This window comes from Olea europaea, chromosome 14 (assembly GCF_002742605.1).
Source record: "Olea europaea var. sylvestris chromosome 14, O_europaea_v1, whole genome shotgun sequence".
NCBI classification, from domain to species: Eukaryota; Viridiplantae; Streptophyta; class Magnoliopsida; order Lamiales; family Oleaceae; genus Olea; species Olea europaea.
Genome location: NC_036250.1, coordinates 2,008,188 through 2,026,915, shown reverse-complemented (window position 1 = coordinate 2,026,915; position 18,728 = coordinate 2,008,188). Strand labels below are relative to the sequence as shown.

The 18,728-nt window shown below is 38.1% G+C and overlaps 1 protein-coding gene across 1 annotated transcript; it reads right to left on the bottom strand.

The window, feature by feature from the left end:
• Positions 1-9,069: 9,069 nt before the first annotated feature.
• Positions 9,070-11,966, bottom strand: LOC111408750 (trihelix transcription factor GT-2-like). The gene is made up of 2 exons (XM_023038514.1): positions 11,428-11,966; positions 9,070-10,963 (listed from the first exon to the last, which is right to left on the bottom strand). The coding sequence occupies exons 1-2, from the start codon at positions 11,727-11,729 to the stop codon at positions 9,427-9,429; spliced, it is 1,839 nt and encodes a 612-aa protein (XP_022894282.1). The 5' UTR covers positions 11,730-11,966; the 3' UTR covers positions 9,070-9,426.
• Positions 11,967-18,728: the final 6,762 nt, after the last annotated feature.

Here is an 18,728-nt window from a genome sequence, read left to right as displayed (position 1 = left end):
AACTGTCATCTCACTCCATTAGAAAAATTAATGCTAACTTTACGTCCTTATCTGAACCACTTCGAAAAGTGGTAGCACGAAGTTACGCCCCTATCTAAACCACTTCGAAAAGTGGTAGCACGAAGCATCCACCACCAATCCGAAGTGCTTCAGAAGTCCACCACTGCATCGGATATCTGAACCACTTTGGAAGTGGTAGCACGAGGTATCCACCACCAATCCGAAGTGCTTTGAAAGTCCACCACTGCATCGTACAAGGTATCCACCGCCAAACTAAAGAGTTTTCGAAGTGACTCCACCATCAATGTCCGTGCGCTGCTAACGTACTGCGAGACACAAAACAATTCTACCGAATCGACCGAAGCGTCCTTGATGCTGAAGCTCAATGCATTCCGAGGTTGTCCTTCAGTGTCGCCACTTTCAGAAAGAGAATATGTGTCAAAATCCTCTCTGCCCCCAAGGCCCAATTTATTTGACGTCTCCATGGGTCTAGTTGATGTGACGTATTAACTTTATGTCAACTCAACTCAGGAGAAGTTATTACCCTTCCACTCTATATATGCGGCTGATTGACGTCTATGAACAGACGCCTCACACCGTCAGATGCATACACGTATCCCACGTCCAATAGTTCTCCTCACCTATAAATACCCAAGGTTTGACAAGAGGCAAAGGTAATGAAACTCTTGCAACTTAACTCTCCATAACAAGAAAATATATATAATCTTCTCCCCACTTACTCGCACAAACTTGGCACTGTTTCGATCACTGGATACTAATTTGACCGTCGGAGTGTATGCGGTCGCCACCATCCCAACTGGTTTCGATCATGTGCATCTAATCGTGTGTTGATTGTGCGTAGGGAGGATCACGTGGAGTAACTATCGGTTGGCCACGTAGGAGGTCTAATTTGCGAGGTCAACACTAATAGTGGAAAAAATAGACCAAATTTGGACAATGGACCGATGGTGGCCGGAGAATGAAGCAAAATATGATTGAGGCAGTGAACAAAATCATCAAGCATATCCTGAAAAGGAAGCTTGACGCCTCGAAGGGGCCGTGGGTCGATGAGCTTCCCTACGTCCTCTAGGCCATCTGCACAACTAGCCGAACCGCGACAGGGGAAACACTCTTCTCAATGACCTACGGAGCCGAAGTCATGACCCCTGTCGAGGTAGGAGTCCCATCGCATCGTCGGATACACTTTAATGAGATTGGTAACGATGAAGCTCGAATGAGCGAACTCCACCTCCTTGAAGAAAGGAGGGATACCTCCCAAGTGAAACTGGCTAAGTATCAAAGGAAGATGACCCGCTATTACAACTCCAAAGTTAGAAATCGAACTCTTCGATTGGGGGACCTTGTCCTTAGAAGGGTTTTCCAATCGTCAAAGCCAACTGGGGTTGGAGTGTTTGGATCGAATTGGGAAGGTCCTTATCGCATTTGCAAGGAGTCCCGACCTGGTACTTTTGAAATTGAAGACATGACAGGGAGAGTACTGCCTCATCAATGGAATATCGAACACTTGAGAAAGTACTATCAATGATGAACATACGTTTCGATCCGATCTCCATGCTGTCTAATAAGTGTTTGTCACGATCCGATCTCATTTGTAACTTCCCTATCTTACTAAGTGCTAAAATTGCCTTAGTGAATGATGTAACTTCTAAGTAATGATACTTCAATTCTTTATGTCAAATCAGTTCATGAGTTATTGCCTCCGTTCTTCAATATGTTATTAATCCGATCTCCTTTTATCGACTGGTTATCGGTAAGTGGTGCTTAATATTTGCTTAAGTGCTTATCATTCATTTACTCAAGTATAAATAGTTCAACACAAGAAAAAGGAAGAAGCATTAATACTTGAAAGAAAAATTTTCATTACATTCATTTTAAAATCAGGTTACAAAAAGGAAGGCCGAAGATATTACAAAAATAGCCCTACCCTACTGGGGCATCTTCCGCCCCGGTCGCCAATTTTTCCTCTGGGAGGGCCTCTGGAGCTTCCTCGGCAAATCTATCAGGCTAGCCTCCAGTAGGCCTACCGAACTCTGCCTCCAAAGAGGATATGTCCAAAGTAGGGTGGGCCTCCTTCAGCCGACCCAACAGTCCTTGGGCACTCTAAGAGACCCAATAGTTGGCAAAGTCGTCGCATAGGGGGTGCTCCTCGAAGTGATCAATGAAATTTTGCACAGTCGCCTTCCTTGTTGACTTGAGCTCCCCATTCAAGGAAGCAATCTCTTTAGCCTGCCTGGGCCTCCACCTTCTGCTTCAGCTCAGTCTTTTCGTTGTTGGAGACTTCTAAAGCTAATGTAGCCAGGCGGTGGTATTCGTTGGCGTGATCAATTCGCCTTGTCAGAGCAGCCTCCTGGCACTCAGTTTCGTGCAGCTTTTTCTTCAACCTTTTAACATCGGTATTGGTCCTTAACAGCTGGCCCTCCGCCTCCTGGTTTGCCAACTTCGCTTCAGAGGCCTTCTCCCGAACCTCATCCTCATACTGCATCGCCTCTTCGAGGCGCTTGGCCAGGTCAACGTTCTTAGCCCTCAGATCTTTGATCAGGCCCTTCAGCTGAACACTTGTGCTGAGGGCCCGGGCTATGCATGCACTGTTGGCTGCCACGAGGTCTTCGGCAATGCACGAGGCAGTGTGGTCCTTCCACTCCTCGGTTCAGTACTTGTTATGGACCACTACCACCGCTGTCGTCTCGGGAGGTAGAGCCTCCAGTACTTCTTTGATGGGCTCTTCGGTGTTCACGCCCAAAAAATCCACCTTCTTTGTGGGGTGAGCCCTCGTCCTCTTCAGCTATCTCGACACTTGAGACAAGGGGGCGATCGAAAGTGGAGCTGCAGCCGGGCCAGTAGAGGTGGCAGGGACAGCTACGGAGGGTTTGGCAACCTTCTTCCTGAGGACCACCCCAGTTGGAATTGTCGTTTGTCTCAAGACTGGGGGTGGCCTCGCCACGGTGGCCCACTTCGAATAGCCCGCAACCTTCTTGCCCTTCCTAAGCAAATTCGCCTCGGGGTCTTCTTCGACCTCCTCATCCACCGGAGGCTAAAGCCTCTTACTGGCATCAACCAGATCCTCCATCTGCTTCTTATAGGCAGATGAGGAGGTTTTCAGGGCTCTAGCCTTGGCCATCATCTTCTGAATTATCTTAAAGTCGGGCCTCAGAAGCTTATTGTTGTTGAAGTTATCTGCAAGGGAACAAGCAAATTATTACAAAGTATGAAGAGGTCGGAAAATCAACGCGACATTTCCACTTCGTAAATCTACCTTGGGAAGCCATCAGGTCGTGTGTTACGAAATAAATGTTCTTCTTGATCAACTCGTGATATGACCTCTTCTTCGAAGGCAGCTGGTAGATGATGCAAATTATGTCAAAGCCGTCTGTCGATATCTCACACCCAGGAAGGGTACCTTCAAAACAAAAAGCAAAGAATAGTTAGGATTCAAACTGAAGAAAAATAAACAAAATTGCAGGGCAACAGTACTCACTAAGTGTGGAATACTTCATGGGGACCGTAAGAGGCGCCAGAGGGTCTCCCTCCATCGTATCCCATCTCCCGGCAGCCCAGCACCACGAGCTCTTCCACTCTTTAAAGGAGCTCGATAGATCGAGCACGAATGGAGTATGGGAACCCCATGAGGTCAGATAATATCATCTCCTAGTCTTGTCCTCCCCAGCTGCTACCTTAGAGATGTATAGGGTCTGAAAAATCGAGAAGGACATCTCCACCCCTAGCGACGCCTCCTTCCATAATATCCAGGACCCCACCATTTGGCTCCAAGAGTTTGGGTTCAGCTGGGTCGGAGCTAACCCGTACGACCTCAGCACTAGCCTAAAGAAGGGATGGAGGGGGAGCCTAAGTCTGACCTTAAAAAGTGCCTCACTCACGGCCACACACCCCGGCCTAGGATAGCAGACCCTCTCATCAGGCTCCGGTAATATTAGTTCTACACTATCATGTATTCTATATTTAGTCCTAAGTCTACCTAGATCGGCCTCCTTCAATTTCGACGGGTAATCCGAAGCCCCCAGTGTTCTGATGTATCTACCAGGTTGTCAGGCCTCCTCCAAATATTTTCCCCAACTAATATCGCCTTGGATATCTCACTGGGCATCGCCAAAATAGACTCATCCACCCTCACCACCTCTAAATCCCTTCCCGAACCCCCACTACCATCCGAAGCCATTGCAGAATACAAAAATGTAAAAAAAACTTGGAAAATACTTATTAAAACTCAAGAAACTGGGAGACCTACGATCGGAAAAGATCAATGCACAATGTGATATCGCCGAAAACTGGAAATGTCACCTGAAAATGCTTGCACAATGTCGAAAAATGCAAGAATCGCGAGAGGAAATGGATTTTCTGATTTCGCAAAAGTGAAAAACTCCCAAAATGCTCAAGTCCGCCTTTTATAAAGCACCCCAGCTAATCTCTATCGTTGAATTCAAATGTGATCAATCTAGGCCGTCTATCGCATCTTAAATTTGAGCCGTTGAAATGAAACGTCAGATTTGATCTACGCCCAAGATCTAGCTGTGACCCTCACGCTCGCATAAAACACGTCGCCTCGATCACCGTCAGCCGTCTACAATAAGTAGTCGCAGCAGTCTTTTCTGGAAATGGGCATCTTACCCAATTGTCGCCTTGGAAATACGCGATAGCTGTCAAATCATTTGACGTCAGAAATGTTCACCTTAGTTCGAAATCCTCAGCTCTACAAAGCTTAGACGCACATAACGTGACGTTCCCTATGGGTCATCGCCTTGGTGGATGCGTTCCCTCCTAAACTTTACAAAGCTTTAGCCATCTCCCAACGTGTCGTCCCCTGTGGGTCAGCGCACCAAACACAGATGAGTTCCCCACTCAGCTTTGCAAAGCTTAGACGCACTTGACACGACGTCCCCTGTGGGTCATCGTCTCAGTGGATGCATTCCCTCCTAAGCTTTACAAAGCTTTAGCCATCCCCCAATGCATCGTCCCTAAACTTCGCGAGGCTTTGACCTTTTCCCAATGCGCCGTCCCTTAAGGCCTGGGCCTCGGGAGAAGCTGATCACCTACCCACATCTCTTCAGCGAACACAAAAAATCGATCCACAAGCTTTCGGGCCATCTACACACTTCGTCCTTCCATGCCAGTTCTCTATCACAAATCAAGGCAGGCATACTCGATCGGGAAAATAAGTCCACTCATGATATAAATATTCATGCCTAAATTTGGGGGGACCATTGTTACGCCCCTACTGAACCACTTTGGAAAGTGGTAGCACGAAGTTACGCCCCCATCTGAACCATTTCGAAAAGTGGTAGCACAAAGTATCCACCACCAATCCGAAGTACTTCAGAAGTCCACCACTGCATCGAATATCTGAACCACTTCGAAAGTGGTAGCACGAGGTATCCACCACCAATCCAAAGTGCTTCGGAAGTCCACCACTGCATCGTACAAGACATCCACCGCCAACCTGAAGTGTTTCAGAAGTGACTCCACCATCAATGTCCGCGCGCTGTTAATGCGTTGCGAGACACAAAACAATTTTACCAAACCGATCGAAGTGTCCTTGACGCCAAAGCTCAATGCACTCTGAGGTTCTCCTTCAGCGCCGCCACTTTCAGAAAGAGAATCTATGTCAAGATCCTCTCTTCCCCCAAGGCCCAATTGATTTGACGTCTCCATGGATCTAGTTGATATGACGTATTAACTTTATGTCAACTCAACTCAGTAGAAGTTATTACCCGTTCACTCTATATATGCGGCTGATTGACGCCTATGAGCAGACGCCTCACACCGTCAGATGCATACACGTGTCCCACATCCAACGATTCTCCTCACCTATAAATACCCAAGGTTTGACCGGAGGCAAAGGTAATGAAACTCTTGTAACTTAGCTCTCCATAACAAGAAAATATATATAATCTCCTCCCCACTCACTTGCACAAACCCGGCACTTTCCGATCAGCGGATACTAATTTGACCGTCAGAGTGTATGCGGCCGCCACCACCCCATCTGGTTCCAGCCGCGTGCATCTAATCGTGTGTTGATTGTGCATAGGGAGGATCACGTGGAGTAGTTATCGGTTGGCTATGTAGGAGGTACAATTCGCGAGGTCAACACTAATGGTGGAAAAAATGGACCAAATTTGGACAATGGACCGATGGTGGCCGGAGAATGAAGCAAAATATGATTGAGCCATTTTTTTGAGCATATTGCATCCCTCAACGGTGGCTTTAAGCTGCCATGGTGCTGCCTATATTTGCTTGTACAAGAGCACCATCGAATAACCGGGCATTACGTTGTGGGTCTCCATTCTATTTGAGATTTGGAGTTTTGTTTTCCCCATTGACATTACCTTCTAAAAATTGATTTTTGGCGGCTGGTTTCTTGGATATTTCCTTTTATTTGTGGGATAGATATGGCAGGCAATAATAGGGGCAAATGAAGAATAAGTTAAGCCTACCCACTGGTAAATGGTTGTTGATATAATGGCAATTTTTTGTTGTTGTAATTTTGTTGTCTGCCACTTTGATTACTTGCCGGGAAATTCTGTTCTCCTTTTTTTTTGTTGCCACCGTATTTGTGGTGGGTTTGTTCAACTCGAATTTTTTCAATCCTTTTGCCAGAGAGAGCCATTTTTCATTGCGAAAAATTCCCTTTTTTAGGGAAAATTTTCAAGGGCTTCAACAGCCAGTTTTCTTCTCTCTAGTTGTTGCTGTCTTTGCTATTTTTGGTAGAAAAAATGTCGAAAAAATTTTCAATTCTCCGGTGATCTTTTTGTACGCGATGTAACATGGTTAGTACCATTTCAAACAGACAGTGCCAATCTGTTGACCCCAAAAAATGTTGCCAACAGAATCTCGAATTTGTCTTCTTCATATCTACACAGGTGGCACCCCGTTAGGAGGCAAAGACCATTGGTCGAGAAAAGGGTCCAACGACCGTTTGCACGTCGACGGTCAAGTTAGCAGCCAGACGGAGATATAAGTATGGAGTGCAATATTCGGGAAAGGGAAAATGTTGTTAAAGTGTTTTAACATGTTTAGGTATACCTAAAAATGAGAAGGAATTCTCATATTTATAGAGGTGGAGATGGGTCAAGTGCTTTAATGGGCCTAAGTCCAAGCCCGGTATGAGGTGGTTGTATTAGCATAGCAATGGGTACCTCAGCAAGTGCTTCAATTGGGCTCCTTGGGACCTTGGCAACACCTTTGAAAGCACCTCAATTAGACCTCTTCTTGTGACTTGGTTAGACCACTTCGAATGATCTTTAGACAGCTTCGGGTTAGGTTTAGGATGCACTTCGGCTGAGCCTTGGGGGACCTTGGTGGACTACCTCGTCAGGCACTTCTGCCTTTTTAGAAGGCACCTCGGCTAGCTCCTTGGAGGTACCTCGGCTAGCCCTTTAAGGCACCTCGGATGACTCCTTTGAGAGCCTCAGCTTGGGCTTTTACTTGCCTGCCTCTTAGGCCTATGTTGTCCAACTCTAATGGGCCTCGTCCAGGTTCAATAATAAGGCCCAATGTGAAGTGATGTATTAGTATAACAGCTACAAACTACAAGATGCATCAGCATGTATATTTCCCACCTATAAGGTCATTACATAAATTATTGAATTTGAAACCTTGGGTGGTGGGTGAATGATGGAATTTTGGGTTGCCTTTCACTCCCCAAAGATTAACTAGTACATCTGTATTGACATGAACGATGTGACGTAAAGAGGTAAATTGCATCGAAGAGGAGAGGCTAAGCCAACATAAATGAATTAACCTATTTGTAGAATTGTGATTGACAATGATGGATGACAACATTGATGTTGTCAAAATCTGGACCATTACGTTTAAAATCAATTTTTGAAATGGACGAATGTGATATTGTCAAGTATGAATTGTCAAGTAAAATTAAAAAAAAAATGGAAAAAGAAAAGAGAGATTATGCAAGTAGTATGATTGGACGTGAATAGAGGAAGATGGGACGTTGGTGGGGCGAGGGGTGGCAGCATGTTAGGGATGGGTGAAAGGTTTGGGATTTTTGAGAAATGTCATATGTAAACCTTTATTTACATTCTATTTATCAACAAAAGAGAAATTGTCAACTCAGCATTATGTAAACAAGGTTGTAAACAAAGGTGTACAAATAGCTTTACATGTGATTTTTTGTTTGTTTGTTTTGTTTTCTAATACGCACCTGTTTGTCATCCATTAAAATTAAATTCATTTTTTCTTAAATTCATTTTCAATCACATTCATACAATAAAATATTTTACACGTAAATTGAATTTTTATTTTTTAGTTTTTAACCACACATTCTTCTCAAAATCACAATTACAAAATTCATTATATGTATTTTAATGGTTACCAAATATAGGTTAATAATTGTTAATTTTAGGTTTAAGTTCAATAATAACAGCATAAAGAAAAGATAAATAGGCAGAATCAGCATATTTTGATTATTCTGCAAGTAAATGATAAGAATTCAGTAAAGTGGAGTGGCAAATTTAACGAATTAATGATAACGGCGATGGAATTCTCTCCCATCATAAGACTTCTGTTAGGGCTTGAGTATGTCTGACCCATGCCATGCACGGCACATTATCTACTCCTTTTCCAACGATAATTTTGTGGGCCCACCACTACTGTGGTATATTATCATTTTAGACCCTCAAAATAATATATCGACTTGAACTTGGAATACAGTATTGAACATTATTGAATGATGTTTAAAAGATTAGTCTATTGATTTGAGAAAGTAAGATTGTTAAAGTTACGGTAGTTGGTTGGATTGAAATCGAACTGATAGGGAAAAAACTAAATAAGTAAATAAAAATTTAGGCAATTGAATAGACGAATTTTGGAAATAAACATGATGAAGTGCGTGATATATTTAGTTGAAAGGAAAATGTCATGCTTGGGCCGTGATAACGTGATAGTGTTTGATGGAAAATTGTTTAATATGTTGGAGCAAAACATTTTATATCGACTAAAATCAAGTAAAGAAAATTTGAAAAATAACATGAAATTAATTAATAATTCATGACATTTACACGCCCATGAAAAATAAAAAGGAAAGGAAAAGCAAAGATTGTTTCCTTATTTGTTCTTCGAATTGAAACTCTCTATTTTTCCGCGCCACCCTCAATTTATTTATTTTCAAAATAATAAATAAATTACAAAAATACGCTTAACCTCTATATCCTTACACTCTCCACGCCCAACTACCCCACCCATGTGTTTCTGTTTTAACTTTGCCTTTTCAAAATTTTCACCGCTATCCTCACCGGTTTTCTGTCCCACTTATTTCCTCCGCCCCTCTGACACCTCCTGCAATTCTGTCCCATCACCAAAAGCTCCGCCCACTTGCCTCATTTTAACAACTCAGCCACCTGTCTCTTTCACTCACTAACTCTCTCTTTGTCACTAGGCTCACTCAATGGTGTTTGTGTTTGTGTTTGTGTTTGGTGTTGAAGATTGCTGCTTGTTTGTGACAATCTCGTAATTTGCACCTTCATCTTCATCCTCGTCATCATCCTCATCCTCGTGATCATCGTTTTCATCAACATTCTCGCTCCCGCGATCGTCCAGTGCAGAATCTTGGTGCTGGCCCTGGGGAAGAGGCCATTGCTGTTCAGGCCGAGCCATAATCGGCATTATTGGATTTTGATCAGGCTTCATTAAGAATCCAGGATTGGATGAAGAATCAGTCTTGGCTCTTTCTCTGTATAAAGCATTGAGTTGGTGAAAATATGGGCATGTCTTTGAATCCTCAGGTCTGTTCTTGTTACTTTCTTTAACTTTCTTGAAGTACTTGTTGATGTTCTCCCATTTTTCTTTGCATCTTTTTGCATTTCGATTGTATCCAAGCCTCCCCATGGCAGCTGAAATCTCCTCCCACAGAGGTCCTTTTGGTCCATTTTCTTGGTACTTTAGATCAAGACTTGTTCGGAGATCAATCAAAGCTTGAACTTCAGCTTTAGGCCACCGAGAAGAACTCGCCGGCATAAAATTTTCACCACCGTTGTTATCAGTTCTTGGAGTATCCAAAACTTTTGTTTGAGTCACTACCACCTGTGCAACTGTTGGAGCCGGTGCTGGTATCTGTTGTGGAGGAGCTGCTGGTTGCGGAGGCGGAACTGGTGGCGGGGTATTTTCGGGTGGTTGTACCTGCATTGGCATCGGCATTGACATCGGCATTTGAGGTGGATTAGCATTACTGATTGGAATTTGCAAGTTTTGTTGCTCAGTTATTTTCTGCAAGAATTGAATTACTGCTGCATCTTTAGCTGCTGCAATTGATCTTTCTTGGACTAAAAGATCATGCTCCCGATTCAATCGTGCCATTTCTTGCACCCTCCAAGCCTCTTCCCTCGCCATTCGATCGCGCTCCCGTTTCTCCAAAGTTTCCAAGAATTTCTTCTGAAGTTCCACTTGCTTGTCGATTGCATTCTTCATCAGCCTTTCGAAGAAATCCTTCCATTTTCTCTTCCTCCCGCTTCGCCTTTGTATATCCTCATCCGATGAAGTCGAAGAAGAAGAATTTGAGAATGCCATATTAGAGGGATGAAAATTATGGCTTTGAGGAGGATATGTAGTAGTAGTAGTAGAAGTGGTGTTCATTGTTGGTGGTGGCAGTGCCGGCTGCAATGGTGGTGGTTGCAATTGCTGAAATAAAGAAGAAGTTGAATTATTTGCACCTTGCACGGCGGCAGCAGCAGCATTTTGTGCCACGTTTACGGGTTTTGGAATTGGTGGGGGCGCCACCATACTCAGAGGCTGAGGCTCCTCCAATACAGGCTGTGGAGTATTGCTTTCCAAAGCCTCTAATTGATCAAAAAACCGATAAGTCTTGCCGTCTTGCTTTGCAGCGCGGCCTTCTTTTGTTCTCTTATGATACTTGTACAAGTTCTCGAATTTTTCTTTGCATTTCTTGGCGGTTCGTTCAAATCCAAGCTCCGCCATTTTTCTGATAAAACGTGATTTGTTCATATCTCGATTTCTCCAATAAAACAAAGTCTAATACTAATAATTAAACACATAAAATAAACAATGAGAATTAACTTCACTAATTCAAATAACAATAACAAGGAGATAAAACAAGAAAAGAATTTAAATCGGCTGAAAAATCCAAATCTAGATTCAGATGAATTGCTGTAAAAACAGCTCAAATTATTCTATTTTTGGAAAAAAGTTAAAGAAGCAAAAACCCGGAATTAAATTCAACAGAAGCTGCTGAATTGTTCTAAAACGAACTGATAGATAATGACCCTTCAATCAAAAAGTAATAATTCAATGGAATTATGATAAATAAGTACTTTTTTTTACAGCGAATTCAAGAAGTATAAGAAATCTATGGCAGCTGTGTGTGAGTGCGTGCTTTGTGCTGAAAACAATGAAAATTCAATTCAAATCATAAATATATTTATTTACCTAGAAACTTCTTCCCATAATGGACTTTTGAGACTTGAATCTCGAAAAGCAACCGCCATATCTGACCTAATTTTAATCAGAGCCATTGTTTCTTGCCTTGGCCACCGGTTGCCACCGACACTCCTCTCACTCTCCTCCATTCTTGCACCACCCGCGGCCTTGTCTTCTTCACTGAACCTAACAGGAATCGAGGTGGCACCGCCGCCAACTTCACTACTTCCACCACTTGCTCCGCCACTCTCGTGACCTTCTGGTGCTGCGCCACCTCCTTCGCTCATGATCCCTGAAACACCCAACATCATCTCTAGTACAGAGGTGTCCCTTTCCACCCCCTCCTCCAAGATGAAAAATAAAAATTATATCTTAAAGATGGTGAATTCTTTGGGTTTTATGAAGATGGGATGTGTTGAATTAATAATTTATTTCGGTGGGATCTGCCTGTCAATCTCACACCTCTTAAATATTTAAAAAGAAGACATTTTTATCTGACGAATCTTCAGCAATTTTTTTTTTCTTAATCAAGAAAAAATTCAAAAGAACATTTTTAACAATAAAAATTATATATAAACCATCTTTACACACATATATAAATGAAAATTAAAAGTGTATAAATCTTTGTATGTATAGGTGTATGTATAGAGAGATGAAAAAATAAAAATTGATAAGCAACAGCTGCATATGGCGACGCTCTTGTCTAAATGCAGTTAAAAGCCGGCCCACGTAGGTCAGCTTTGCTTATCTTGGCTTTCAATGGCGTGTGGGCTGTCTAGGAAATGACTATATTGCCCTCACATGTTTCTTATTGCTTTGACCCTTTAATCATGGATACCAATCAAGCTTAATTTTTTTTTTAATTAATCACATGGATTGCATTATCTTTTTGTCCGAAATTCCCTTGGTTTAATAAAAAATCGGCTCGAACATTGACCTGAGATATACGAAAGGTCAAATCAAATGAATGAGTCTCTATCTTTTACGGTTAAATTGGCTGCTATAATTTTATTTCATTATTTTGGAGGATTATGAGAGAATATGGTGATTATATCACCACGTCGGGTGGAGCGTGACGGGACCATTGCGATTTGACATACTTGAGTCGATGAAAAAAGTTTGGAGCATAATTTTTTTTAGAGTGGGATCCATATTTGAATTAACACCAAGTCATTTATGAATAGGAGTAAATATTGGGCAATTTCAGTTGGGTTTCAACTTGCAAACCTACCCTAATAAATGGAATGAGTTTCAACGGCCAGGATCTATTTTATGCATCATTCACCGTTAAAAAAAAAATGTTAAGCATTTATACAATTCAAGCTATTGCCACTGATTTTTTTTCGGATTTATTGTATAAATATATTGCTACGAGTAGATGCGTGTGTGAGAACATGTACATATTTGGCATTGACTCGACCAAGACTCGAGTAGTCAACTCAATTTAAAGGTTTAGCATTATACTTGTTTGATAGGAATTAAAATTCAGATTTTAATTGAAGTCAAAATCAACAACTAATCATAATTGCATATTTCATGAGATCTATGACTTTAAAACCACACATTTAATCAAGTTTTACCAAAATTTACTAAAAATCGGATTTTAATCTCCACCAAATAGGATTATAGTCTAATTTTATTTGGTTATGTTTGTTTTTGGCCATCAATTTATTCCCCACATATTTACAATATTCTATGTTTTGTTGTTAGAACTAAGCCAAGTTTTAACCAAATTTGTTACTTATTAATAAATTTAGTTCAAATAAGAAGGGGCATGTGACTAATTAAATGCCACTACTAGATTACTATCGTAATTTGTATAAATTATTTTACCCATTCTTACGCGGATCATGATTTTCTTAGATATTTTATTAGTTGTCAAGATAATGTACTAAATTCGTATTTGTCATCACGTCAAAAGGCACCTTTCATCTTAATTATAGAAATTAAATGAGATTAAAAGTCAAATTGTCGATACTCTTCGAACATTAGCATCAAATTGTGTGGTCATAAAAGATATTCAGGTTGTTTATTGATATTAACTTGTCTCAAATTACGATTTCTAATAAATTTTCGTAGTATCTCTAATTTGTCATTGTGTTAAAAGAGCCTCTAATCTTAATTACTAAAGTAAATGAGATTAAAAGCCATAACGTCAAGACTCCTCGAACATTATCATCAAATCATGTAATGATAATTGATATATTTATATCGTTATTAGCATCAACTGTGTGAATTGGTCTCAAATCATAATTATTCATACACTTTCATAGTTGTCAAGATAAGATACTAATCTCGAACTTGTCGTGAAGTCAAAACACCTCTCATCTTAATTCTGAAAATTAAATGAGGTAAAGGCCATACCGTCGAGACTCCTCCGGCATTATCATCAAATTATGTGGTGATAAGAGACTAATTCACATTGTTATTGGCATTAACAGTGTGAATTTGTCTTAAATTACAAATTTTCATATATTTTCATATTTGTCGAGATAAGATATTAATCTTGAATTTGTCGTGGCATTGACACACACTTCTCATCTTAATAACGGAGATTAAATGAGGTTAAAAATATCCCTTCGGTTCGAGCATTAACATCGAATAATTTGGTGATAAGAGACAAATTTACGTCATTATTAGCATTAACAGTGTGAATTTGCCCTCAAATTACAATTTCTCATAAATTTTGGTGGCGGTCAAGATAAGGTATTAATCTTGAATTTATTTTGACGTTAAAATCACCTCTCATCTTAATTATTATGAAAATCAAATGAGGTTAAAAGTCATCATCGAGACTACTCGAAAATTAACTTCAAATTGTACGGTGATAAGAGACATATTCACATTGATATTGACATTAAGTTCTTGGATTTGTCTCAAGTTGTAATTTCTCATACAGTTTCATAATTGATAAGATAAGATACTAATCGAGAACTTTTCATGGTATTAAAAAAACCCATGATCTTAATCATGGATGAATGAGATTAAAAGTCATACGTCGAAATTCCTCAAAACTCAATGTCATAAGAGACAAATCCATATCAAATAAATTCATAAAAATAATCTTAATTATGAAAATAATTCACCATGAAGCTCATTCTTGTGGTGTCAATTTCACCCTTCAATATTTGGTTTTTTAACTTATTACCTTGGGAGTATGGAGTTTGAAAATAAATATAACAAAAATAAAAGATGCTTAGAGTTCAATTTTTTCTATTTTAACTCTTAATTTGTTCGATTAGGTAAATTATACATCCCTTCTAAAGTTGTAATTTTTTGAATTTTCAAGTTATAGTTAATATTTTAAAAGTAATTTTTGAAATTTCAAGTTATAGTTAACAAACTACTTGACCTCGTTTACGTATGATCGAAATTTCAAAAAACCTAATTACTCTACTAGTCTACGGTGACAAAATTAAAATAATAAAGCAGAAACTACCCAAATAATGGACCGTCCCACAAATAATGCAGAGCAGTGGACCCGACCAATAAGGAGTCACTAAATGCATAAATAAACAATAATTAATTACACAAGTAGAATGAAAATGATTTCAATGGAAAAAATATAAATAAAATAAAAGAATTATTAATAACAAAGTTACCTTATAATTTATGTAATTGTTTATTAGGTATACTAGCTAGACAATAAAAGAACACGGGAGTGATAAATGATTGGCAATTTCGACAATTCATGCTTGAGATATTTAACCCCAGTTTGATTTAGATAAAAATCTGATTTTTTTTTGTAGATTTTTATAAAAATTAATTAATGTAACGTATGGTTGAAAATTGTAGGTCCTATAAATATTTTGAAATTAATTGTTGATTTTGACTTTAAATTTTTATTAATTTTTTAGCTGAATCAAATCGGAGCAAGGTTTATAGAAGGGTATATTAGTAAAATAAGAAAAGAATTATGAATAAAAAAGTGTAAATACAGTACAGACTGTAGTTGCTTGTTTATCTTACAAAACATAATTTTTACTAGTTTGTTTTATGTCTTTGCTTCGCTGTCTGTGGGCTTCTCTAGCTGTTTGAGATGCTGCTTTCTACTATACATATTACTTATGGTACAAGTCTCTCTTGCCCCTACCCCACCCCTACGCCCAATCCCACCTATATGTTTTATATATGCATTTTTTATAGACATTTTGTCAAGAGAATAGTGTACCGATTAACTACTTTTTAAAAAGGTTGAACCACAGTCTTAAGGGCTCCTATCGTCCCGTCCCTAGAGTTTTGTGAGGAAAGTAAATCGCGAAATGTGCCTCCAACAGATCATGGAATAAGAGCTGTCTGTACACTGCGTCTACAGAGAGTCCAATTCCATATATCAGGAATCGAACCCCACACTGCGACTACCAGCAAGGTGTGAGATAACTTCACTCCTATCCTTTGCACTTCATCTTGACTTGTCTAGTCCAAGGTTAGATCGATAATATAGAACATGCCAACCAACCCTACCTATATGTTTACATATAAATTTACTTTTATGTGTATTGTAGGTTAGTGTGGTAAGTTAAAATAATTAGAGTATATCTAAAAAACTCTTTATTTATAAAGAGCATCTTATGTATAATAGAAAACATCTTTAAATTTAGAGAGGTTTATTATTATTATTATTATTATTATTATTTTTACACTCCAACAAATTCCTATACATATTACTTATGGTACAAGTCTCTCTTGCCCCTACCCCACCCCTACGCCCAATCCCACCTATATGTTTTATATATGCATTTTTTATAGACATTTTGTCAAGAGAATAGTGTACCGATTAACTACTTTTTAAAAAGGTTGAACCACAGTCTTAAGGGCTCCTATCGTCCCGTCCCTAGAGTTTTGTGAGGAAAGTAAATCGCGAAATGTGCCTCCAACAGATCATGGAATAAGAGCTGTCTGTACACTGCGTCTACAGAGAGTCCAATTCCATATATCAGGAATCGAACCCCACACTGCGACTACCAGCAAGGTGTGAGATAACTTCACTCCTATCCTTTGCACTTCATCTTGACTTGTCTAGTCCAAGGTTAGATCGATAATATAGAACATGCCAACCAACCCTACCTATATGTTTACATATAAATTTACTTTTATGTGTATTGTAGGTTAGTGTGGTAAGTTAAAATAATTAGAGTATATCTAAAAAACTCTTTATTTATAAAGAGCATCTTATGTATAATAGAAAACATCTTTAAATTTAGAGAGGTTTATTATTATTATTATTATTATTATTATTTTTACACTCCAACAAATTCTCTTTTTTTGATTTTTTTTTTTTTTTTAATCCAATGAACATTTAATCATTTCTCCACATATTTTTTTTAAGTATAATATTTTTATATATTAATGACCAATCAATTCAACTGTAATTTAAAAATTTTAAATTATAGAGTATTAAAATTTGTAATGTATTAAATGTAATCATTGTACATTAAAAATAGAGAGTGAGTTTGGCCATCTAAGTTTCGAGAGCCAAACACACTCTCTATTTTAACTTTTTAAAATAGGGAGTTTCCTGAAACTCATTTTTAAACATTAACTTTCTAAAATAAAGAGTATTTTGTGTTTAAAGAGTTTCTTGTAAATATTTTTAAAGACGATATAGACTCTCTCTTTTTCTTTTTCTTTTTTATGAGAGATAGGTGTACTAATTAGTTATTTTTCATTAGAATGTGTCTGATTACAAGGTTTGATCGATCATATATTGAACGTATCTTGTATCTAGTTCCTTAAATTTCTAGATAAAACAGTTTGACAAAATATATCTCATGTGACGCGGCCTGTTAATAAAAAAATGACAGAAAAGAAATTAAAAATCTAGAAAAAAAAAAGTAAAATTCAATTTAAAAATCAAAAAGGAATATTTAATGAAGGAATTTAAAAATTGCTAATAGAAAATAAATAATGTATCAAAAGCCTGGTGTATTTCTTATTTTTTATTTTTGTATCAGATAAATTCTTCAGATTAAAAAAATATTATTTAATGAACAATAATTTCTTTAACAAAAAACGATTAAACTTCATATCTTTATCCGCTCTAATACTGATTTTCTGGGTCAACAAATTAATCTCGACTATTAGAAAAATTGAAAGAGATGTGTGAAAACAAATAGTTCGATACTTATTAGCTAAACAAGTTGAGTAAGAACATAAACCAAATGGCTCAAGTTGTCACTTTTTTGAAAAGGCATCCATAAAAATTGTGTGATTTACAGTTAAAGAATATTTGAAATGCCTCAGCCCATTTTCTGTAAAGTAAGGCTCTCTTTTTACAATACTTTCCTCCACTATATTCCCACTATATATAGCAAAAAAGTATCTATACACACCACATGCAAATTATCAATAAAAGAATAGCATAATCATTAACTGTTACATTCAAATAGATGTCTCATAATTAATCGCATAAATCAAAGTTATTCAATATAGTATTACACCGACTATGATACCCAAGTTCAAGTTTTTTCGAAATTTATTTTTGAAATTGTAAACATACCAGGTTTTTTATTAAAAAATAAATATGACTTGTTTGATAGAGAAATGTTGAAGAATAAATTTAAGGGTCTCGTGCGTGAAATTGGAGTGGAGGTAAGATGACTTGAAGAATCATTTTCATCGAGCCGACATATAATCTTTACTTTTGTTATAAATAATGAAAAAAAAAAAGAAATAATTACACATTCAATTTTGTTAATAGCCTGTTTGTCTTCCATTATGGAAGAAATTATATAGTTTTGAATAGTATTTTTTGGAGAATATGTGGTTAAAATTTAAAGAAATTTTGTTGATTTTTATATAGAATATTTTATTGTGTAAATGTGTGATGAAGAACGTTATTGTAGACAAATAATTTAATTTGTTAAAGAATGAAAATCAGTAGCTAAATTTAAGCACGAAGGCAACATGTAGGTTACCAATATGAGTTGTCTGATCAGTGAATTTGGGTGGGTCCATGTTGGAAAGTTAAATTACACAAAGAAAGGTCTAATTGAACATGCTAGGCATGTGAATTTGGACATAAATCATGTGCCTAGCTTCTATTTATATAGCATTACCTAAAAGTACGCACCAAGAGGATTCTTGTATTTTTTTTTATTTTTTTTTTGTCCAATAAATACGAATTAAAGAATTTTTATCTTTTCGGATCATTAATTTTGAGGGTTAGAAATATATTTTAGTTGATAGAACGATATTTTTTTTTCTCTATTTTTGAAATATTTTGAACTTACAACATAATTTTATAAAATCATTGGCTTTGATGAAACTTAGCCCTTGTTTGATTTTGCAAAAATTATATTTTTAATAGA